At 34.6% G+C, this 26,614-nt stretch overlaps 1 protein-coding gene across 4 annotated transcripts in view; it reads right to left on the bottom strand.

The window, feature by feature from the left end:
- The window catches only part of KCNT2 (potassium sodium-activated channel subfamily T member 2), a 351,736-nt gene that overhangs the window by 50,256 nt on the left and 274,866 nt on the right, over positions 1-26,614 (bottom strand). For all 4 annotated transcript variants that reach the window (XM_059146350.1, XM_059146351.1, XM_059146352.1 and 1 more), the window contains 4 exons: positions 24,530-24,664; positions 15,630-15,741; positions 4,795-4,896; positions 665-748 (listed from right to left, as the gene is read on the bottom strand). In XM_059146350.1, the coding sequence (XP_059002333.1) occupies positions 665-748; positions 4,795-4,896; positions 15,630-15,741; positions 24,530-24,664 (433 nt within the window). The remainder of the gene's footprint in view (positions 1-664; positions 749-4,794; positions 4,897-15,629; positions 15,742-24,529; positions 24,665-26,614) is intronic.

The following is a 26,614-nucleotide window of genomic DNA, read 5'->3' as shown; positions in this document are numbered from 1 at the left end:
ACTACTCAATTTGTAGCAGCACAGCATCATGTTAGTTCAACATCAGTAGGCAGTAGTCACTGGTAATTGAGAGACGTTGGGAAAGAGGTGTAGACTTTTTTTGAATGTTGCAATGACTACAGCTGCTACTGGAATTAGCGGGCAGGGTCTGCTGATGCTATAGATCTTCAAATGCAAAAGACACTCCAGCACAAAAAGAAATTGTCCATCTAAAGTCCTAATAATGCTTATACGGAGAAAAGGGTATAACAAAGTGAGCCCAGGGCTCCCAGACAGAGGCATAAGTACTAGTTCCTTTTTGCTGATCCCAAATCTGTATTGTTGGCAAGTTGCTTCCCTGAATAAATACTTGAACAAACTATATTCATTTAAAAAAAAAAAATAAAGGAGGGGGTAAACTTAATGGTCACTGTTTTCCTCAATAGCAAGGCATCCTATGTCAGAAACCATCAGTTTCAAATGCCAGCTAGAAAAAAACACGTGTTCTGAATTTTGTATAGAATGGCTGTTTTCATGAATAATTTAAAACGTTTTCTCTGAAAAATTTTTAAGGAACTAAAAAACCTTGAGGATATTCTTTGAGCACATATTACCCAAAGTACATTATAGTTGAATTTCAGAAACATCTATTAGAACAATTCTATTCCAGCGAATATTAACTTACAGAACAAAGAAACCCTGATCCTGGAGTAGTGTCCAATCCCAACAGAAGTCTGGTGATAGAAATCATATAATCCTTTACAAATGACTGCAATACAAACAACATACATATTTATTATGTGCATGAAGTGTACAGAATAGCTCAGTGAGAACATCTTACCATTTCTAAAAGTTTACTTCTCATAACACATCATTAAGCCCCCCTAAAAAAGGAAGTAAAAATCTATCCTGTCAGTGTCTTAAATACACAGGTACAGGTAAGCTGTCCACGAGGAACTATGGAGAATAAGTATTCATTAGACTATCCTGACATGCTTAAGTTTTATGTACTATTAGACATGATAAAACATATTTTAATTAATTTTTAATAACAAAAAAACTATGAGCTAAAATAGAGAATATTAAAAAAAAACTTGAACTCTAAAATTTGCAAGGAGATATTCCAAAAGTTTTTTTTAGGATTAAGATCTTTGCTACTAGAATAAATTTCTATGTACTATTAGACATGATAAAACAGATTTTAATTAATTTTTTTTTAAAGATTTTATTTATTCATTTGACAGAGAGAAATCACAAGTAGATGGAGAGGCAGGCAGAGAGAGAGAGGGAAGCAGGCTCCCTGCTGAGCAGAGAGCCCGATGCGGGACTCGATCCCAGGACCCTGAGATCATGACCTGAGCCAAAGGCAGCAGCTTAACCCACTGAGCCACCCAGGCGCCCCTTAATTAATTTTTAATAACAAAAAACTATGAGCTAAAATAGAGAATATTAAAAAAAAAAAACTTGAACTCTAAAATTTGCAAGGAGATATTCCAAAAGTTTTTTTAGGATTAAGATCTTTGCTACTAGAATAAATTTCTAATATTTCAGTAAATCTAAATATTAATGAATTAATAATTTAGTATTAAATACCATTATAAGACTACTTGATGTGTTCGTGTATAAGGTTTAATTTGATATATTGCTAGAACATTGCTCAACAGAGTATTAAGTTAACAATGTTTTCAATTTCTTAAACTTATTCTTAGTTCTGAGTGAAAAGAAAAACTTTCAAAAGATACAAGCACATTTCACCATGACATGTAATAATTATTTTATAGATTGTATAAAATGACTGTCTTGAATTTAATCCACAAGTGTTAAAAAATGAAAAATTTGAATATTCATCTAGTTATTTTGCATAGCAAAGTTTTTTTTTTAAGTTACAATACCTTTTAAATAAATTTACCAGGCTACTTTGTTCATTACCATTTTACCAACAGCTAGCATCAGAAAATTAAACCCTGCCATTTAAACAAGAACAAAGGAACCATATCCATTCCCTTTTCTCAGGCCAAAGAAATGGAAGTTTTGTTTCGAGGTGGGTTAGTGTCCTGGTAGTTATACCATGAACCAACTGGAGGCCACCAAGAGCAATGGTGACACGCACCCTTCAACTTCACCGCCAGGGCTAAAAAATCTGAAAACCACTGGTGCATAATGGCATGAAGCACTAAAGAAGAGGACTTTTTAAGCACCTTCTCAGACACTGAAAACTATTTCCCAAAATGAAAAATTGAAAGTACTCTTGGGGGTAAATAAGTCCATTGAAGATTTGGTAAACAGCTATTATAAATTATTTTTGAGCTGGATGTGGTTATACTGCTGATCTGCTTGCTACCTTTGTCACTGATGCATCCCTTGTCTAGAAGTCATTTGTCCTTTAACTTCATTAGGGCAAAGACAAGGGGTACAAGTGAGCCAAAATGACAGGGACAGCCCCACCTGCTATTATAAAGTCTGTGCATTCAATCTCATGGAATTTGATCACAGAAGAATCTTTCTCAATTTCACTTAGTATTTATTTAATTGTATTTTATTATTTTATTTTATTTGCAAGATTTTATTTTGTTATTTATTTGAGAGAGAGAGGGTATGAGTAGGGGAAGGGCCAAAGGAAGAGAGAAGCAGGCTCCCAGCTGACCAGGGAACCTCATGTGGGGCTCGATCCCAGGACCCTGAGATGAAGGCAGACACTTAATCAAATGAGCCATACAGGTGCCCCTATTTGATTGTATTTTAGATAATACATTTTTTCACCCCCTCCACCTCTCCTCAGATTATACTTATTTTTTAATCATTGGCTTTCCAGCTTCATGAAGATAAAAATTAAGAAAATCATTAAAAATATGAAAGTGATCTGTGATTCAAGTGGGAAGAAGGAAAGGGACTATGGACAAGACGTTATAAAGAAAAACAACCTTCTAGTAAGTTAAATAAAAAAAAAAAAAGTACCATAAGGTGGATTCATTTGCCACAAGGATAGGGTAGTGAGTAATCGAAATGAGATGTGCACGGTCTGAAGATGAGGGTTCACAGTAACTACTGGATAGTTTTTCTTTCTGAGCCTTTGTGTCTTGTCTATATATTGGGATTGATTATACTTACTACATCATCGGTTTCTTTGAGGAAGCACACAATATGATGTCTAGGATAGGATTGCATTAATAGTAAGTCACTGTACAATTGTAGACATTAATAATAGTTCTTAAATATATCATATAAATATTTATCCTTGAGAACGTGGGTTCAAATCACTAACCAAAAAAATTAGATGGCATTTAGTTTAAGAATATATGCATACTTATTATATGAATTTAGGATTTATATATCTGATTTCTAATATTCCTTTTTAATCAATAAATGAATATTCTATCTCATCTGAAAAAAAATGAACCATAATGTATCTCATCTGATGTCAGGCAAAGCCAAACAGGCAATTTGAAAGTTACTGTTCTGCTTCACCCTTTCTATAGTAGCTTCAGAAAACACCTAACTTCCTGTATGTGTATTTACAACAACAACAAAAAAAGATAAAAATGAAGAGAAATGAATAACTACTGCTTTCTACTTCTGTAGAACAATTTCCCTTTTATTTAGTCCATCTACTAGACTTTCTCACGAGATTTGATTTAAACATAAGATTCCAGGGCTAAAAAATCTGAAAACCACTGGTGCATAATGGCATGAAGCATTTGACTGCTACTGACAGAAAATCTTCAGTTTCAGTATTGTTCTTCAAACAGTTCTTCTCCTCCAATCCCCTAAGAGATCAGAAGGATGTGTGTAGTAATGGAGTGTGGGGGTGGAAGCCCCCTCTTGGAGTGCCCAGAGAATGTATCTGGAAAGTTCAGGGTGAACAGGAGTGCTCATTCTCCTTTGTTGTGCTTGTTCCTCCTCTCATCTGGCATAAGCAGATGGTTTGTGACGTTGCTAGAGGCATATTCATGGGCATAATTAGCCCCAAGGCCAGCAGAAAAGCTTTAGCCATGTTCAGATGAGTTTATTCAGTCAAGCATTGCAGAAGAGGCTACATAAAATACATAATCCAAAAGAAAATACCACAACAAAATGTTGAAATGCTTTATTTGAGATTAAAGTTACCAAATAACTTAAAGCTCCATGAATATCTGCTTTCTCTTAGCAGAAATATTTATAAATTGTCTGATTACTTGAATCTGAAAATATGAGATATTAGTGCTGTTCAGTATCTGGTAGAGTTAAAAAAAGATTAAAATATATTGGTGCAAAATAATATCTCTATACATTTCTTAGCTATGATCGAATGACCATCCTGACTGACTTAGTCATCCTGAATGACTAAATGGTTCTTAGTTGTTGCAAAATCTTTTTTATATTTTTTCTACAGTAGGCGGTCATTAGTGGATATTTAAAATGTCCTTGGTTTGTCAGTTTATTGACATCATTTTGGTATCTCATTTTTTTGGAAAATGTTCATTATGAAGAAGATTATCTTTTTTTAATATATTTTGCTCTTACCTTCTCTTTTTACTCTGGTAATATTCTTAACAAAAATGTAAGCAAAATGTACTCAAATGTCACAAAAACACTGTAGGACACTGATACTAAAGAATGGTTAAAAATTATTTGATTACTCTGAAAAACATTGTTTTCCTTATGCAATGTTTCACAGGCACATTTGTCATTAAATACACAAAATAAAACACTGCAGTGCTTCCAGGGCCCGTTATAAGTTAACCGCTCCATGAGAAATACTCGATGTATTATTCATTTAATAAAATTGAAATGAAATTAGAATAAACATTTTAGAGAGAAAAAAGAAACACTGCATACCTGATAGAGAAGAGTGTCCAACATACTGATGCTAAACACCCTCCCAGCAGCAAAAGGCAGTCGAAACATAAAGGCCAAATTAGAACCTTTCTCTCGTTCTTTCTGTTCAGAAATTTGAAATAGAAAAATTTGTGAGATTATATTTTATGCTTTCCTGCTTAAGTTTTCCTGATGCATGTGAAGGAGATATTTTCATTATACAGTTGTTAGCTATGAATGGGCATTTTTTAATACATTGAAAATGTATTAAATGTATAATACAGCAATATAGCTGTATTTTTAATATTTCCCTTTAATATTTATAACCAAATTTTCTTAATCAATGAAAATACCCAATAATTGAGGAAGGTTAAACCTCTCTTACACTAAACATGTATTTACTCTTTTTAAAAAAGTTTTTATTTAAATTCCAGTTAGTGAACATACAGTGCAATATTAATTTCACGTGCAGAGTTTAGTGATTCAACACCTGCATACAAGATCCAGTGCTCTTCACAGCAGGTGCCCTCCTTAACCCCCGTCATCTACTTAGCCACCCCCCTCCCCACCTTCCCTCTAGTAACCATCAGTTTGTTTTCCATGGTTAGGAGTATTTACTCTTCATAAATATTTCTGCAAAAGACTTGAGGTAATAAAACAAAAGGAACAAACACAATAAAAGCATTTAATAAGATGTAAACCAAACCAAACCAAAACAAAAACCAAAGCCTAAAAGCCACGTAATATATCCTAAACCTGGGAGTTTTGCTTTTGAATATTCTCATATGCGAAGGCACAAAGCTAGGCAAGTAGGAGCCACCACATCCAGGGGGTTCCAACTTTCGGTCATGTGAGTTTTCATCTCACTAAATGCCTTTTAAGTTGTACCGGCCACACCAAATTGCAACTGCAACTATACTCTGTAAATGCCTAGAAAAAGAGACAAGGGAAAGAAACAGCATAATGTGCATACCACAGTGTATGGGAGTTTCTTCTGAAAAATTCTGTTGTTATTATTTTCCCTTAATAAATGAAGACATGACAGCTAATGTTTGTCAAAGATTGTAAGGAGTTTCTTAAGAATCCAAATTAATCTTGCACTTAGCAAACAGTAATCTCAAAATGCTGGTTTTATTTGTTGCCAAGTTTACTTGGAAAGATAGATACAGCAAAGCAAATTAAAAAAAAAAAAAAAATCAGTCTTTGTTCTTTGAGACAATGGAAGGAAACTCTTGTTTCTCATGTAGCAAATTTGGAGGCTCCTCCAGGGAAGGAAAGCCTCCCATTCCCAGAGTTTAAAACTTTTTGCCAAAAAGTATTACTCAAGGAATGAAAGAAGGCTACTACTATTGCTTCCTGTGAAGGCACAAGGGTGACCTGACCCCCAGGCATCCCTGGCCAAACTAGTTGGGACACAGACTCAGCCCTTCCAAGTAGCAAGAGGAGTTATTCCACCACATCAGCACATCGATGTAGTTGAGAAGACTGTCTAGACTAGAAAAATATCCTTACTTGAGACTGTAGGGAGAGGCTAAAGGGTAAAATAAGCATGTGGTGTCCCAGTTGTTGTCTGTTTCCATTCTATCATAGTCTATTCTCTAATTTGGGAGCCTAGGTGTCAAGAATACTTAGTTTGAAAGCACACGTAGGTCGTTTGTAGATGACTTCTCCGTTCAGCATGGACTTTGTTGAGTCAGATTGGCTGTCTGGTAATAATACTAAAATTCTTTGCCCAGCTTCAGGTTCCACATCAGCATGGATAACATTCTCATTTAGAGAATTCACTGTTCTTAATATCAGTTCTGTAAGTCCTCCTCACTTTCTAAATGTTTAGTAAGCTTCACACCCTCGGAAAACACTTTCATACCCAGGAATGCTGTTCTGCTTATGTGAATAATTCTGCATTCATGTTCTACTCTCTTTTTTATTATTAACTTTCCTTACAGTAGAGAAAAAACACCAAAGATTTTACAACGCTATTTTCAAGACCTACGTTTTAAAGTTACCCTAAAATATAAGAGCTCAAGTAACTCATTCCATCCCGATGAGAATACATTCTACAGTTTCTTTCTTTACTTCTAGATGATGAAGAAGTTGGATTAATTCCTTAAACTGCATTTACATATATATATGTATATATATACATATATATATATTTATTTATATATGGGGGGAAAAAAGAACTAGAAATGACTATTACTTAGTCTCACCATCCATTCCAATGTGATATTGTGACAAAATCATTTATCTACCTCCCTGTATCACAAAGGTAACATGCAAGCTAGAAGTTTTATACATTGGCAGTAAAGAGTCCAGATCATAACTACAGAGGAATTACATTTGGCCTGCAAAGATTTACTGAGGTCTAACAAGTGCCAACACTTAACATAAAAGTCTAAATTTCTGATTCCTTTTAAATTTGGAAAATCTGATATCAGAGGTCATATCAACAACTGGCCAGAACTGAAAGTATCTGCAGCCCATGAGATTCATTCTGTCATACATATGATTCATTTTATTTATCTGTGTCACCTAATTGCATGGTCAGGCTCTTGATTTCCACATTGGAAGATAAGATACTTGTTGGAAATGAGTCAAGGGATCTGTTGGCTCACTTCTTGTTTAAATAGTGACTTATGTCAGAAATAACACAGTAAACAAATAGCACATTTACAGTGTGTGTTAAATTAAGAAAGAAAAATAGAGGGGAGCTTTGGCTACAGAATATTCCCATGGCTTTGGGAAAAATGAAGCTGTGTAATCAACAAACACTTTTCCATTAACTGTTATATATCAGGCACTAAGCTAGGTTGGTAGAATGCAGAGGTAATTCACAAAAGATCCCAGTTTGGCAGGTATTCAGTTTTACTTAAAAGAAAGGTTTAAAATCAAATACCTACAAAGCCATGTGATGTGAGCCCATAGAAGTCCAAGTATTAAGGAAACCTAAGGAGGATGGGGAATGGTGAAATGACATCACAGTTGAGCCTTAAAAGAAAGATTTTGCCAAATAGGAAGGAACCTTGCATTCTAGATGCAGGATCCTATTTTTTCTTTTTTATAGAATAAGAGATTTAAAACATTTACACTTTTACTTGCTTCGGTTTGGAGAAAAACAAGCCACCACTCTTTTTTGGTGCTTTTATAAAACTATAAAACAAACTACGTGTATTTACTTTTTAAAAATAAAGGTAAGTTCTGTACTATTTAATGATCTTCAGAAGTTGTGACTCATAAAACACAACTATAATTTTAAAAATTATTAAAACAGACTAAATCAACCATAGTCGCCACGATGAAGGAAGGCCTGAAAAGCAAAACAGCTCGTGAAATGCTAGTACCTCACTGAAAAGAGATAAAGAATTAGAACTGACCAAACTGTCTGCAGAAGAAGTAGGCAGTCCAAACTGGGGGGAATTTTGGAATAAAAATAGAAAATAGAAAACAATGCTGAAACATAATAATTAAAGGAGAAAATCCACTGTGTTTGACTAGGTTATCAGTGTAGACATGACGTTTTGAGCAGTACTTGAAAAAAGTTTGCTTTACCTTCATTAAGAATACAAATATCATTCAAGAGACTAGTTTTAAGTAAGGAGGCCTATGAGTTTAAAGGTAATACCTAAATATACCCGAGTCATTAGAAGATAAGCAAAAGTTTTATGACAGTTTTATGGAAGTTTTATGACATGAAGGGTCGTTGATGAAAACTATGTCATGATTTTGAAAAACTAACAGCTGTCCACATGAATGCCTCACAGCTGAGTCTAGACTATTTTTTTTTGGTCTTCAGATTACTTCCAAAGGATTGTTGCATATGTCATGCTCTTAAAAAACTGATTGGGGGGAACACCTTGGTGACTCAGTCAGTTAAGTATCTAACTCTCGATTTCAGCTCAGGTCATGATCTTGGGGTTGTGAGATGGAGCCCTACACTGGTTCATAGGCATCTTCTCCCTGTGCCCTCACATGGTGGAGGAGTTCTCTGGGGTCTCTTTTATAAAAGCACTTCATGACCTACTCACTCCCAAAGGTCCCACTTCCTAACATTATCACATCAGGGCCTAGGTTTCAACATATGAATTTTGGGGAGGGACACAAATCTTCAGCCTATGGAAACTCTGGACATATTGTATGAAATCATAATACTGCACATTCTTAATAGATAAATTTAAATATTAAAATAATTATCCACATAAATAACATTTTATCACTCCTCTAGAGTATATCAGGTAATGCTTTTCCACATTTAAAAAAATAGAAACTAATATCAATATTCTCTTCAAATTCTTTCTGGAAAGCCATGGTAAAGTGGTAAATATTTTCTTAAAAATGAAATAAAAAGTGTCCTAATAAATCAAATCCAGTGTAGGCAGATAGAAACAAACTTCCATTCAGCTATTCTAATACTTTGATTATGAATAAAAAGTAGTCCAACTTGTTTGGACAGAAAAATTAAGGTCATGTGTTTTTGTTTGTTCCTATATATCTATACCTCCCATCAAATTATAAATTCCATGTATTTATTCTGTTGGTAACCGGCAAGCATTAAACAAGGTATCTGGGTCATAACAGGTGCTCAGTAAATATTTACTAGTTTGAATTTAAATTGAAAATACATAAAATTTGCTACTTACTTACACAATGAATATATTAAAAAATAAATGAGTCTACATTGACTACAAAGTGATGTGATTTACAGACATCACTCTTTGCATTCTGACGCCAATTCTTGGACACCAACTGGATGTCCTACAATTCAATTCAATCATGACACTACCCAGAGTTGACTCCGTCCTCACAGGCTAAGGGGTCAATCCCATGAGACGACTCCCATCTCAGACATCAGCCACAAGTCCCAGATATCTCCAAGACAACTGTTCAGCCTGCTATAAGTTTGGGGCTTCCCACAACTCCTTTAGTTTTGATAATTTGCTAACATGTTCACAGAACTCATGAAAAGGCTATACTTAATGATTATCATTTTATTATAAAGAGTAAACATAAATGGCAAATAAAAAGTTACATAGGGCAAGTCCGAAAGGATTCTGAGCACAGGAGCTTCTGTCTCCATGAAGTCAGGGCGCACCACTTTCTTGGTACATCATTATGTTTACCCACCAGGGAACTCTCCAAGTCTTGTTTTTCAGGGTTTTTATCGGTTTCATTATGTAGACATGACTAATTAAATCACTGGCCACATGATTAAACTCAACGTCCAGCCCCTCTGCTGTCCATGGAGGTCTGAAAGGTGATGAAGATGTTGAAAGTTTCAATATTCTAATCATGTGGTTACTTTTTCTAGCTCTCATCCTAAAGCTATCTAGAGGATCCACCAGGAGCTGCCTCCTTAGCATAAAATCAGGTATGGTTGAAAGATATGAAAAAGACTACTAATAAATTCCAAGGGTTTTTGAAGCTTCGTGTCAGGAACCAGGGACAAAGATCAAATATATATATATATATATATTATTATATCACCCTTTCACCTCACATTTTCATTATTTTGCTTCTTACATCAGTGTGTAATTACCATATGATAGCTCAAGTGTAATTATGATCATTATTGGGGAATGGTGATAGTTCAAGAGCAATGTTAAAGAATGTAGTCTTAAAGCAAATTTTGTAAGCATGTATAAAAAGCTTTTTTACAAAATGCATCAAAACAAGAGATGAATTAAGTCTTTATAGGAAAATGAGATGAAAATTCTTTTTCCTATTGCTGTCCTCCTCTTCTCTGTTTTTTATTATCTGTCACATTTTCCATGTTCACTCAGCTCTTATACTGTGTTTCTGATGCCAAGTACACTTATTTGGTTAGAGGAAATGTCAGTGACCCAATATGACCAAAGATCAAACATGGGAAGTACTTTTGGGAAAACAATGTTGGTAATGGGAATATCCAAGACAAAAAGGATAATATAAAACAAAACAACTCAAAACAAAAGTAGACAACCACAAATGAAAGATCAGATGAAAGGGAAAATGCAAGCTAAAGCTCAGATGTTCAGAAAATATTTTGAAAATTTCATAAATTTGTGGCATATTGCATGTGACAGAGAATATGGACTGTCTTCCAAAATTGATTGCCTTATTCTTCATAGGCATACGACTGGACTACATTTCCTAATCCCCCTTGAAGTTAAGTGTGGCCATATGATTGAGTTCTAGCCAGTGGCATATAAGTGGAAGTCTATGTGTCACTCCCAGACCCGATCCATTAACTTCCATCTGTTTAATACTGGTCTGTATATACTGTTATTTGCTGCCTTTAGTTCTACATTTTAAGATAGTAGCTGAAGCAAGAATTAATTTCAAGTATAGAATAAAAATAAATGGGAAAGGCAGAGATTTAGAATCCTCTAATATTTAAAAATTGTGCACTTCTGGGGATGCCTGGGCGGCTCAGTAGGTTAAGCCTCTGCCTTCAGCTCAGGTCATGGTATCAGGGTCCTGGCATGGAGCCCCACATGGAGCCTGCTTCCCCATCTCCCTCTGCCCGCCTCTCTGCCTATTTGTGATATCTCTCTCTCTCTCTCTCTGTCAAATAAATAAATAAATAAAGTCTTTTAAAATAAATAAATAAATAAATAAATAAATAAATAAAGTCTTAAAAAAGAAAAAAAGTTGGCACTTCCGAATGCCAACAGGAGAGAAAACTGATGCAAGGCACTGAACAACAAAGTCCAACCCAGCACTATTGTCTCAATAGTGAGAGAGAGATGCATGGGTTGAGAAGGAAAAGAAATTTTTAAAAAATTATTTTTAAAAAGGAACTTTGGGGAGCATTTGGTCATAAAAATTTAGGGAAGTAAGTATACTAGAAGTTTATCAAGTTTTTTGAAAGAAATTAGCAGACCCATCTAAGAAATCTTTAATCTTTAAAATTTTAGGGGGAAAAATGCTTTCATAAGCTTAAAAGACTGTAGATTTTTTTCCAAACATGGATAATCAATAAGCAAGATCAACATTCACACAGGTGGCAAGAAGTGTGTACTCCTAAAGTGACAAGGGTTAAAAATAGCTCAGGAAGAAGCTTGAGGTGAGACAAGGGTCACATAAAACAGCAGACAAGGGAATTCCTCAAGAGAGCAAATCTAAAAAAATAATCAAGGAATAATCAAGGAATTTCCTTTTCACAAGAATAGATGGGGGTCCTCAACAATCATTCATTGTTCACATCATGTCATGGACCAGTGATCCTTCTGTGCTCTCGGTTCTCTCCTTTTCTTCATGGAAGTTACTATTGGGTCTGTTCTTCAGTGTGTGGCCTCTTCCAGAGAATTCTTACAGATTATCACTTCCATTACTAGTGGCAACCCGTGTTCTATTAGAATTCAAGGTCTACAAGGAAACCACCCAAGTGTAATCATGGCACAAGTAAAAACAGCCAGGGTCAATGCAATCTAATCTACCACACTCATTTTAACAAATTCTAGCACAAACGAAAACCACTTAGTGTCCAAAATGTGTGTCAAGCAGCCACGCTGTTGTTTGTTTCTAATTCAAAACCTTGATTATGTCTCTAAAGGTGAAGGCTTTATCTGTGAAGGTGCAAAGGCATCTAATTATGGATAGAATAGAAGGATATTCATAAATATGTTCAAAAGATTAAAAAATCTACCTATTCTTCAGCCAAAAATAAATTTGGAATATTATTCAATACTAGAAATAAAGATCAATGTCCCAAGCCGAAAATTATCTCCTTGTGTCCAGAAGACAAATATAGAGAGACAATTACTATGTTAGCTATATTTATATCAGATAAAAAGCATGGATTGGAAATTAACCATCATTATATCACTGATGGCACATGTGTTAGTTTACTAGAGCTGCCATAACAAAGTACCACAAACTGAGTAGCTCAAACCACAGAAGTTTATTGTGTCAGAGTTCAGGAGGCTGGAAATCTGAAATCAAGATGTCAGCAGCATTGGTTCCTTCTAAGGGCTGTAAGCAAATGGATTTGTTCCAGGCTGCTCTCCTTGGCTGTGGATGGCTCTCCACATTGTCTTCCATTTATCTATGTCTGTTTCCGTATCCAAATTTACCCTTTTTATAAGAATGTCAGTTGTATTGCATTAGGGCCTACCTCAATGGCCTTCTTTAATCCAACTACCTCTATAAAAACCCTATCTTCAAATAAGATCACATTCAGAGGTACGAGAGGCTAGGACTCTCAACACATCTTTTTTTGAGGGGGAGGAACACAATTTAAGCCATAACAGCACTACAGTCTAAAAGGTTTCTATGTGACAAAACCACTATTTCCATAGATAAAATGGTAATAATTGAGTTGAAAAAAAAAATTCTATGGCTTTATAAACTCCAAACCAACTGGTTTCAATTCTAATTCCCCAAGACCCACTATTCCTTAATAATGAAGGGATATACTGAATTCCTTTACTCTTTTTGGGAAATATTTAGTATATGTAAGGGTAAATACAAATCTAAAAAATAAATGAATTTCCTTGATGCCAAAAGAGAAGAAAATTACATATTTCCTCCTCTTTTTCCTATGTATCCAGCTGCAAGTTTTAACTGCTTGCTTGTTGCCAAAATACAAGAAGTTTTATTTTTTATTTATATTATGACAATTAATATGTATGCAAAAATTGTATTTGCTTAGCTATATCAAAGAGTGAGATGCCTTTCTGTTTTTCGCAATCTCTTTAGTGGATTTCTTGAGATGTATATCAGTCTGGTTTAACATTTATTCAAGTAAAACTTTCCTACATTTGTAAAAAGCATTTCTAGATTGGTAGAAGACTTTATTTTTTATTAATTCCCCCCAAAATTCTAAAATCTCATATTGTTCTTTTTCCCTAGTGCAATAAACACACAATAAGCACACAATAATATAGACACATACTCAACACTATTAAAAACATCTTCCACAATTACGATCTTCAAACATCCACTCACTTGGCATAAAATTGAATACATAGAATGGAGTATTGATTAATGACATCCACAATAATTTATAATCATGTTTGTAGTACCATTTATTTGAATACTAATTATATGCCAAAACTGGGCTAAGTGTTTTGGATACATCATGTGGTATAATCTTCGCAATGGCCCTATTTATTATTTAACTATTACCACTATTTCTAGAGAAGAATCACAAAGCTATCAATGTGTAAATAATTTAGCCAGGTTCCATTCCCAGACAATAGTAGAGAAATGGACCAATCTGACTCCAGAGCCTATGCTCTTCATCACTAGGTAATCCTAGTATGACATGAGGGAGAGCATCAGATACCATGTCAGCACCGATTTCAGCTGGATTCCTGATAACTGGGTTTGCCCGTGGGTGCGGAGCCAATTTAGCCAAGCTTGCTTCCATTCCTATGTAGTGTGGTATAATGGAAGTTTTCTGTCCTGAACATTAATGTCTTTAAGATTCTCTTACTGCGCTGGGGCACCTGGGTGGCTCAGTGGGTTAAAGCCTCTGCTTTCGGCTTTGGTCATGATCCCAGAGTCCTGGGATGAACCCTGTGTCAGGCTCTCTGCTGGGCAGGGTGCCTGCTTCCCTCCCTCTCTCTCTGCCTGCCTCTCCGTCTACTTGTGCTCTCTATCAAATAAATAAAATCTTAAAAAAAAAAAAAAAAGATTCTCTTACTGCACTAACTTGAGAGCTATATAATCTTGAAAAAGTTATTTTACCTGTCTTACACTCAGTTTCCTCTTCTGAAAGCAGTGCCTAAAAACACCTTAACTATGACTATAAAAGAACAGTGGGAAGGCTCTATTAATATAATGATGTGACCAGCTCTGACTGAAGATGGAAATCAACAAACCAGACTGCAATAATGTCCTTACTCAGCAATATGTCTCCTAGGAATTAGGACAGTGTTTGGCATAACAGGTAATTGAAATCAAATGAAAAAATGAACTAACCAAACACTAACAAATATAAGGCATTATTATCTGTACCTCTTATGTTTTCATAAACAATAAAGATGGCATAGATTTAACACATTTTCATATGAATAAGATTGAATCCCAATGTTTTCTCTTACATCAAAATTTTCCGGTGTACTAGTATCAAGTAAATGCTTGATACAAAATCCATTTACAGTCACACTCAGGTTAGACATTAAGATTGGAAACCACACCTCTCTGTCCACATAACATGACTTTATAATCCTACTTTGTCCATTCACATTACCCTGATCCCTTCCCAAACCTAATCAACCTCCCATTCCAAAGACCCTCATTAAATAAGATTTCCTGTACTCAAGAAACTTTGACCTTGCTTCCCCAGTCCTAGTGCATTGCCAAAGCTCTCCTGAGGTGACCATCTCCCTCATCTAAGGAAGCAATAAACTCAGCTTTGTCTCAGATTGTGTTGGTGACATTAGGGAAGCTAACTTTAACAAAGCCTACAACTTTTCTAAGGCCTTAAGGATTATTTTAAACTGCAAAGCCCTCTGTAAACACAGGTTTCTTGATATAGCACTAATGATATTAACAATATAACTGGCATTATAAGTGAGTATATGCATTCTTGTTGCGTTTAACTCTTTCGTAAAGAAGAGTTAAATTAAAAAGAGTTAAATTAACTTAACTTAAATTAAATTAAGTTAAATTAAAAATTTAACTCTTTCGTAAATCATGCTTTGAATTTACAATAGATAATGAGAGAATATTTTCATTCTGTTCACTTGTGATACAAGTGGTTAAAATTCATCAATTCACATTAAAAAATTGTAAATTAAGATTTTAGTTTCAAAATAAGAATACAAAACAGTAATTTCATTTTTACTACCTCATAACATTTCTTTCTATATATAGGAATTTCAGATTGCTCTTTCAGGAAAAATAGTTAAATGCAACTTATGAAGTCTTACCTTTTCCAGTTTTGAAAGAGCAAGAGAGTAACAGTCTTTGGCTCTGAATTGCATGAATCTCATGTTGGCTGGGTGGGTAAGTTCTGTGATAATACTGAGACTGGAAAACAACCTGTATTAAAAAAAAACAAACAAACACACAAAGAACATTTGCATTACGCTAACAATCCAATATGGCATTTTTGTATAACAACATATTTAAGAGTAAGTGTTTCCTAGCCTTAGGCATAAAAGTACATGCAATTACAGCAGCAGGCATTGCCACAAAAACTGTCCATATAATGCAAGAAAAATGGAACAGTTTTCCAAAGAATATTTTAGCCAACATTTTAGCAATGTAAGAAAAATAAATTTAGTAATTTGGCTTTCATTAGACATTTCTCTCTACAATTATGAAGTGGCAGAGAATAGAAACTCATGAAGCTGATTTAAGAAGTTACAAGGTGACTTTGTGGATAATGTTAAAATTAAAATTTATAAATGAATACACTGATTGACAAAGATGTCACGTGATAAGCTTGCTGTTTATAATATGAGTTCTTTGATCTTCTAAGTTCCCTATCTTCATAGTATGCAATTTTAAATGTCAAATCTTGATATAATGACCTTCTGAGAAGAGAAAATATTTTAGCTGAAATAACATTTCATTATAACGAATTGAGGCCAAGGCTCAGTTGATAGTGTTCTTCTAAAAGGATCCTAAAGAAAGCATTAGATTTCTTCCTGTACACCTCCTTCCCCCCAAAACACACACACACACACACACACACACACACACACACACCCCTGCACACATACATACATGATAATAACTATCACATCTTAACTTCATTATTGTTATTTTTATTTACTGAGGGCAATATTTAACACCTACGTTAACAAGTAATTATCAAGTATTTGTGATAGGACAGCTCTGATCTCTAGGACATAAAAACAAGTATGAAGTGAAATTTTGCCTTTAAATTAGGCTCTACTACCTATAGGAAACTAAAAAAAGTATAAATTATAAGGCTGTACATATTTTTTTGGTACATATTTTTCTAGGGGTGATAAATATGGCTGGCTGAGTCCTCACAGATTATGTAGCATTAAGACACCAGTAAACGGACAGCTCATGAGAAGCATCTAGAACAGTGTTGAGATATAAGGCCAGAAAAGTAATCTGTGAGAAAAATGTAGCTGCAAACCAATGAAAAGCTATTTCATCTTTTGGGAAATTTTCATTTTCTCTGAGAAATATACATTTATCTTCCGTAGATAGCATTATTCTAACTTTGGATATATTAATGATTACTTGGATGATATAATCCCTTTTTAACACATTATATCAAATAGAAATATATATATGTAGCTATATATTAGAGGTCTGAGTTACATACAGTGAGTGGTAATATGATTAGGTTACCTGGTCATTGTACTTTAGTGACTTGTAGAATGGAAATTAGAACAAAAAAAAATGTATATGATGTACCATTTCTGTTCTATATAAATGAACCTATACCACTGTTTAGACTGAGAAAGTGAATGCATTACCTAAGTCTGCCACCTAGTGAAAATCTGTAACTATAACTCATATCTATAACAAAATAAAAGACTTAAATATTGAAATGTTTTATTGCATTGCCTTTTAAACCTACAAAATATTATTCACATTCAATTATAATACTTTTATAAATTTGGTTTATATTAATTATATATCTTTTAAATACTCATCTATAATTCTATTTCTGGGCCTTAACATGGCCTAAAACACATTCTGTTTATAAGGTATCTTAGATATAAAATGACATAAAAAGTCTATCTTCCCTAGGTATGAGGATCACATTAAAGCAATATTACAGTTGAAAAACAATATTGTTTTTTCTATTTAAAACTTTCCTACAATTAGTTTATGTTCTGATTGAGTGATGTGAGTATCACTGTGGAGATGTACAAAATCTCTGTGGAATAGTTCTCTGCCTAAATTAATTTATTCAAAAAGTATTTTTGACAGACATGCCTTGTAATACTAACTAATACAGAGATGGAAAACACTCTATATACTCTATTTCCCAGACCACTGGGAGAACTCTGGGACTAGCTGCAATTATATATTCAAGCAAAACAAACACAAGGACATATAAACCTGGAAAATGTTTATAGTATCTTAATAAAAGTACTCAGCTATTGTTTTACATTATAAATTTCGATCTGTTGGGCAGATGGCTGGGCATGATGTTTCTGAGTAATGGGAGTATACTTTATATATAGGTGCACACACTTAGATATATGAAACACTAGTTTTAGACTACGATTGACTAAACACTAAACACTAAAATAAATATAAATTTTTTTTACAAACGCTTTTTAAATACTTTAGGTCTGAGTCCGAGTTAGTAATAAACGAGACTATAATAAATATCAGATATGTCCTATATTTAAATTAATCCATGTAAACTAATCAAAAGAATAAAAAAATATTTTTTTTTACTATATAAAGGAATCATTCTCGCATTTATACAAATTCATTACCAATATTTTCAATTATATCATTTTCCAGGTGTAGAGGTATGTTATTTCTTCAATGAGACTATGACTACTTGTGCCAAGCTGAAGACCATATTCTCTTTTTTATTTTTATTTTTTAGCTTGCCATTTATGCTCTTAGCATCCTGGGGAGGCGAATCTTTTAAATGACCAGCTCTCCCTGCTCTTACTATCTCCCCCTCCCACTGCAAACCACTCTTCACATTGTAGCTAAAACAATATTTTAAAACTCCATCTTTCAGTGGTTTCCTTCCTGTTAACTCCTGTAATGAAGATCGACTTGCTGCGAAGCTCTGGAAACCAGGACCTCGAGCCTTTGGCTATGCTGCCCCCATGTGGCATGCTCGCCTCCTCTCTTTGCTGGCTTAGTCTAACTTGCAGATGAAAGATGAATTTCTCAGGGAGGTGTTCCTTGATCACTGGACTAGATCATATACTCTTGTTGTCTGGATGTGTATAACATTCTTTTTTTAAAATTTAATTTTTAAATTAAAATTTAAATTAAATTTAAATTTACTTTAAAATTAAATGTAATTAATTCTAAATTAATTTAAATTTAAAAATTAATTAAAAATTAAATTAAAATTTAATTTTAATTTTTTAAACTTAATTTTAATTTTCACCATTCTCCAGTTCAATTTTTAAATGAATTGTTTCATGTTCCCAGCTTAGACTATCAGCAACTCAAAGCCAGAATGCCTTCATCATGACTGATCACTGTCTACCTTCAGCACCACAGCAGCCATAGACAGCATCCTGTAGAGGCCCCAAACTCACTAGATGCTTAGTAATACCCCGTGGATAAATCAAGCTGTAGGTGTTTGTAGAGGTCCACCTGACCTGTACTGGGCTAATGCAAGAATTTCTCCTTCCAAACACATCACAAATCCATGACTTGAATGAATGTTTCCACAGACAGAGCACTAATAGTAGTTATCTTAGCAGTTTAATCAGCTAAATTTTAGGGGGAAAAGCAAACACAAAAATATCTTCATATTAAAATATCAGCCCAAGGGACTTCTGAACTAAGTCACTCCTAGGCTTTTACAAGGCAGATAAATTGATGCTAAATCAATTAAATGAAGAGACTATTAGACTGAGAATGTCCTAACACTTCAGCCTATGTAAGTAAGCCAACACCTCAGCCTATAAATGCCTCAAGGCTAAGACATCAAAACCAAAGGACATCCACACAGTCAGCTAGGCTATCTTGAATAAAACCACTTAAACTGTGGCCAAATAATTTCCTTGCTTTGCTTCTGCCTCTTCTCGATGAGTCCCTAACTCCTGTTCTTGGAGAGTTTCTAACCACTTCCTATCTGGCGCTGTCAGATTTGAACCAATTTTTACTCACAATTGTTAGTATGCCTTAGTTTATCTTTTAACATTAGTAACTATTTACATTCGTAGCCATTCTGTATTAAACTAATGTTTTAACTATCTTGTGTGCTCTCTAGAAAATTCTCTGCTTCTCAACTTCCAGAGAAAGTTTTCTTGCTTTTTCTTTTCTGGATGCACAGACTTAAGGCTGTTGGTTTGAATCAGCCATTTTTTTCCCCTATATAAGATAGGATGAGCCAGTAATCTGCCTTCAATGCTGCTTTTTTTCCCAGCTAAATAAGGATAATGAGAGATGCCATTGACACGCCAAACATTCCCTAAGTAGAGCATTTTGATACTTAGTCTGACGTAGTGATTTTGAAGCAGCTGTTTTTAATTCAAGGCACGTTTTGCACGTTTTGGCACAGTTGTTTAAATTTAGCTAAGATTAACACTTCTTCATAAAAATGTAAAAACAGGCAATATGTTCAAACATACCAGGTACTTCTTCGGTAAAACTTTAGGAAGAGAAACTTAAATTTTAAAGTGAGGACTTGCTGGTCTTTCAATTTGGAAAACTGCACAAACTTCAGGAGTGATCAAGTATTTGAGTGTTGAAACTTTGTATGCCAAGTTCTAGACTCTGAATGTGGAAAATAAAATACTTCCTGAAAGGGTTCTCTGGAAGAAGTACGCAGAGGCCAACCCAGCAAACCCATAATTGCCACACTGTATAAAGACACACTGAACTGTGTAGTTGTTTTCAATTACAAAAATATGTTTAAGTTATAAATGTAATTCCAGAAGAAAAGGCATCCTTCTCATGCCCCTAGCTCTCCTCTAACTCTTAAACCTCACTCCTACCCCAAACTATACTGCTAATGCACTAATGAGATTCTCCTACTTTTGCCTTTGGTCTTTTGGGAATGAGTAACTCTGAAAGGTCCTTGAACAATCTGGAAGGAATAAAGGCTTGCCAAGTGAAGCTGTATGTCCTAGTAAGGCAGGGGTTCAAGTGATCAATGTGAGCTTCTGAATAACAACAAATTTAACCTTACCCCAGACTGGCAAAACAGACGATACCAGTTATACCAATAATTTGTGAACCAGAGCCCCGTTACTTTCATTTCATACTTGATTTCCATCTCAATCTTGTCTCCTGGGCTCTAATACAAGCACAGATTGAAGATTTTTCTAACATATTCCTTAAGTCATTTTAAAAGCTTAGAATGCAAAAGTCAAAATGCCCCCGCATCAAAATGGAATGTCAAAATAATCAAGTTGAAATGGCATGTGCCCAAAGAGCTTCACAGTCCTTTACAAATGCTAAAACAAAATGTAGGATCGTCCCATGCAGAGCAACAGCATAAGGTCACCTTAGTTTGCTAAATTCATACAGATGCCAAGCAGATTAGAATTTGGTTCTCCTTTGAGGAAATTAATGACATTAATGAAGATAGAAGGACTGGGTGAGATATTTTAGAGATACCATTATTGAAATAAATTCGTAAGCCCAAGAAGGAGCTTCTCCTGCTAGGTTGCCATGTCAGCAAACTAAAACTTAGATTCTAACTTTTGTGTCTCTGTGATAAAATTAATTTGCATATCAGGACCCACAACTTGGAGGCTGCCTCAGTGGCCCCGCCCACATCACAAATCTAAACTTAAGTCCCAAGTACTTATAGTGAATACCTATTAAGGAAACCTAATACACACCAATCTCAATCCTCCAAATCAGCTTTAGCTAGTCAGCTTATGCTAGAGAACAGGACCTACTAGCCTGACCAGGAAATGCCTGACCTCCTAGCCCGCCATGCCCAATTTACAAGGTGCCCCTTCTAGCATTCTTTAAATCTCGCTCTTGCCCTGGATCTCTCCGGAAAAATGTCCCACTGCTTGTGAGGCACCGTACTTGCCCAATCCATAGGCTGTCTTCCCTTGAATAAAGGCTATCAAGCTTGTTACTAAATTGTTTTAGTTTTGTCATTTGACACCCATAAATGCTATACTTGACCAGAAACACAATATACCCAGTCAGCCAACCCCCAAATGCCAAGCCAAACCTGGGCTCTACACTTAGTTCTTTGTTCCTTGTTCCTTACTCATTTTGTTTTTCTCTTTCCTGTTCCTTGTTCTTTATCCTATAAGAGCTTCCTGCCGCCCACCCTCTCTGGACCTTAGGAATGGAGACTGCCCACTTCATGAAGTGTTAAATAAAGTCTATTTGTATCACCTAAATTGTCTTCTTCAATCATTTTTAACACTATTCACTCTTGTATACTCAACATTCCCTTGAAGATGGAGTATTATGCTTTAATCCTAAATAGCTTAGTACCCAGCCACTGGGATGAGGTTTCTGGTTGCCTGTTGCACACTTATGAGGATATCTGGATTCTACCTCTGGAACTGGTCATCTGTCTTTAAGGAATTTCATGCAAGGTAGTGGGCAGAGAACCTGAAAGAAAACTGGGAGTGGAGGAAGGGAGAATGGGAGAGTTGAGATGGGTATTAGTCCATAGTAGATAATCAGTAATTATCTGTTTAGGGTTTCAGCACAGGAGTGATTATAATGATTCATCTGGAACTTAATCTGGTAAGGAGGGAAGAAAAGCTCTCAGGTGAATAAGGACATGAAAAGGTATTTGATCCAGTGGATAGTATGTTCCAGTGGAGACACAGGACTATTAAAAATGGAAGGTATTAGAAGAATTGAAGCAGAAAATAAGCAGTAGTATTCCCAGACCTAAATGAAATTGAGAGGAAGAAGGGGAATGTTACTGGTACTTCAAGGGAAAGGCTATGACCAGGAGAACAGGTGCCCAAGGTAAGACATTGAAAGGATCGTCTACATGGAATTTTTAAAATCATCAAGAATGATGGTAGAAACAGGGCTTTCAAGAGTCACAGTGAATCAGGAACCCAAATCATCAGGGAATGTGGGAAAGTGACCTCAAAAGTGGTAACTGACTGCATCTATACGATGAAATGGCCAAATCTGCATGATTTGGGTCATTTGTCTATATAAGCAACATTCCATATATCACGGGGATCTATCAGTATCTGACTTTTGTACTTTATTATGCAAGACTAGCCTAGTTTAGCATGCACTGACCACCAGCTCAAGGACTATTCCTTTAAAGAGTTTCACAGATTTTTTTTTTTCCTGAAAAATATTGTTACGTACTTAGTGAAATGATGATAATACCACAACATAAGTATCTGCTTTTAATTATTCTGGTCAGTTAGTTTTAAAAGATTAGAGCCTTTGCACCTTTCAGGAAGATGGGGATTTATTATTATCTATTTATTATTATCTGGAAATCAAAATAACTCATTCATAGACTATATGATAAAAGCCAAGTCAAATCAATTGAAACTTTACCATAACAAAAAATAAAGCATAATAGAAATAAAGCATTGATAAGCTGAAAATTAAAGTGGTATGATTCATAAACAGACTGGGGATCCTCCCCTGTTAAAAATGTAACTAACTTTTGCCATGCATGGAACCAAAAAGTATGATTTCACTTTGTTCACTGGCTATAAATCTCATCCCTCTCTGAATTAATTTTCCACTTGTAATTTCTTTTTTCATTCTCCAAAGGGGGGGGAAATTACTTACATATATGTCATATTTTAAACACTTGCTATGCAACCTTTAAATGTACTATTTCATTTAGCCCAATAACTAGTTAGCTATATTCTAAATGAACTGCCACAGTACAGTAACTTTAGAGGATACATTTTTCTCCTTTTGGAACAAGAGGTTCTTATGCAAGTTCTGAGTAAATTTTCCAGATACTGTGACAGATTCATCACCTACCTAATTTCTGGTCCTTACATTAACACTGTAGGAAGGGTTAATTATTTTCCACATGCATTTTATAGATATGAGAATCTGAATTTCTATGAGGTTAAGAAATATACTTAAAGTCACATGTATCTGCTGGAACCTCAGGGATTGAAGTGCCAGATGAAGTTTGTTTCTGTACTGTTCCAAAGTCTGTGGCTTTTCTACTTTTCTATTTTCACATGAAAGTGGTCATGATAGTGCTAATAATCAGTCACTAACATTCATAGAGTAACTGAAAACTACCAACCATGTGCTACAGCAGCACATATTTTTAAATCCCAAACAATCTTGTGATTAAGACACTGAGGTTTAGAGAAGGAAGTAACATGCCTAAGAGCATATAATAAATAGTCAACTTAAGTGGGTCTCACATCTAGGCTTTCTCTTCTGAATTCTGAACTCAAACAACAAATTGATAATTACCCTCAATACAGGCTTTGCTACAATATGAAGGTGTTAATGTGGAACAAGAGATGATGATGGAGTTCAGACTGTTTTATTTACTTCCATAATCTGGTACCTCAGATAGTTCCTTTAGACTTCCACAAAACTCACAAAACTAAATTAATGATCTTTTAGATATTTACATTTTAAAATGATTTCAGAAAGAACCATTTCAAGTGACAAAGATGTCTTCATTTACAAGTAATTTTGACTTTGCTTATAGCATGGACTTTTCTCTAGTTTTCTTTCTTACCCAAAGATAATCATAATGGAAATACCTATCTGGGTAACTTTATTAATGAAAAACAGGAAAATAGTGAGGATAAGGTTATGAGTTGGCTCTTAATATGGGTAAATTACCTTTTCACAGCCTTACAATATTTCATTTAGTAATCCAGATTGTAAATGCATACTTTTGGCCACTGCCAGGCATAAAACCAAAATTAGGTCCCACTTCGTCCGTCAAAAATCTTGACTGCAACTGCACAGGAATTAGAATTTGTTATTGTTAAACTACACCAGAAAACAGGTTTGTTATTCTATCTGCTTTGAAAAGAATGACCCTGAGTTAGAAATTAACCATACGGTGCCAGTCCTACATTGGAGGCTAAATAAGCATTTGCTTTAGGATCAAATGAATGAATATAACTTCAATGTAAGTACCTCATGTTCATTCTTTATATACAGAGTCAGAGTCAAATATTTCACCAATATTAGCAGTAAATAGGCCACAAGGCTGAGTTATTGAGACATTTACCTGAAAAGGGTTTGCACATTTACAATTGTTTTGGCGTCGGCCATGTAGTCTTCCTCTGCACTCATGGTACTCTCTTTGTCCACAACCACCATGTTGGCAGCAAAAGTCACTCCACACCTGAGTAAATCATCTAGGCTTTGATAAAAATCAACAGAGAAGAACAGGCTTTCAATAAACCACCATACTACGAACAGGGCGTGCTTATCCACTACACTTGTATAGGCTGCCCTTAGAGATGGCTTTCACACAATTTGCCCTGGTAGATACAAGTTGATGGGAATTAAAATATAGTATTCTGTGCTGACATGAAATATTCATATCTTTGAGCTCTCTCTGTTTCATTAGATCCCAACCGTTTCAAAGCATTATGTGTTAAGAAATTTTATTTAATAATATTTATCAATTATATAACTAAAACATGAAAAACACCCATTTTGCAATCAAATAGATAAAGCACATTAGAACTATGTTTTTATGGTTACCACACTATTTCAAAGGCAGAACATTTATTTATTCTTTATAATTCCTATGGTACTTTTGGTAAGAGTAGCAATGAATGCTTATATTAATTTAGATGGCTTAGCCCAACAAAGAAGTATTAAACTGTAAAGTGTTTATTTTTAGATGTGTATTATTTCTCTGTGTAAAGCTATGTGTTAAAGATTGGTTCTGCACAGCCATGAGCATGAAAAATATATAAACATCAGTTGTATTCAAACTTACCATTCAGCCAGCCTAAAGGTTTTGAGCCAGTGATTTAATGACCTGATCTTTTTGACTGTGTGAAATGCCTGCTAAACCAGGATACAAATTCCCATGAATTATAATAGTCTTTTCCTCTACCACTGTTAAATACTAGCATTCTCCCACTGAATTAAAAGAAAATGTTGCCATTGAAGCTGACTGAAAGAACCACTCTCCCCTGCCTCTGCTTCATACAAACTAGAAAAATACAACTGAATCAGATAAAGGAGATTGAACTTGAAGGAGTATAAGAATGTTCTAGGTACCAAGTTGATTGAGGATGGAGAAGAATTGGGCTAAATGATGCCCACATCTTCTGATTTAAAATAGAAGTGGAGAACTTAAAGAACGGTAGTGCCTTTGAGATTCTTAAATTACAGGTAAATTGCCTGAGGATCTTTTTCCAAGTGTGTGATTGGTTGAACTAGCCACATCAAGTGAGAAAGTATTACCAAAGTTCTGAATCCAAGATCTCCAGAGTAGTCCAGAAAAAAATATTTTCCTTCAATCAGAAACAATTTTCTGTGGCAGAGATTTTATGGCTAAAACTTTGGAAACAGAATTCCAAATAAATTTCCCATGGTAAGAGGGGTCAGGGCCATAATTTCGAATCAATATGATGATCAAGTTTAATCCCTAGAAATATCTTATTTTGATGTTTCTTTTAACTTGGAAATTCACAATTGTTCTTGTATCTATTAAAAAACTTTTTTAAAAAAGAAAGAAGTAGGTGGAAAATTAATGTAATATGGTCCCTTATGGGTCATAAAAATGATGACCAAGTCATATACCTTCAATCCACCTTACTATAATTTTGAATCATTTTCTATTTGAATTCTTAGGGTTTTTTCCCCAATAAAAAATAATCTCTTCGCTATAATTGTCTATATTAAAACAGGGAAAGATAAGGTGATAGAAGATAAGCTTGATTGTTAAAAGATATACAGATACAAGTTATGATGGGAAAATGAATATTTCATCAGTAATAAGTCAATGAAGTTGAAACTTGACAAAAAAATTTATTATGCATACCTGTGCTAAATAGCTAATAGCTACTTATACCCACATGTTTCAGTTAATTCCATACTCAAAATATTGGCTGTCGTAGTTTACGTATAGCCTTGACAAGTGACTTTAGTAATTATGATAAATATAAGTTTAAATCTATAGTAAATACATAAATTGGAATGGCATTTCAGAACCATGTATAAACATTTTTTCAGGTTTTAAGTTTAGATTATTTAATTTTATATCCATTTAATAATAATTTTTACTCCTTTTTCCCCTTTTTTAATCTGGCTACAAATTTATTCTTACAACGCTACATCTGTCATGAATTCT

Source organism: Mustela lutreola, chromosome 14 (genome assembly GCF_030435805.1).
Source record: "Mustela lutreola isolate mMusLut2 chromosome 14, mMusLut2.pri, whole genome shotgun sequence".
In the NCBI taxonomy this organism is placed as follows: Eukaryota; Metazoa; Chordata; class Mammalia; order Carnivora; family Mustelidae; genus Mustela; species Mustela lutreola.
The sequence above is the reverse complement of the archived record's forward strand: the minus strand, read 5'-3'. Positions and strand labels throughout refer to the sequence as shown.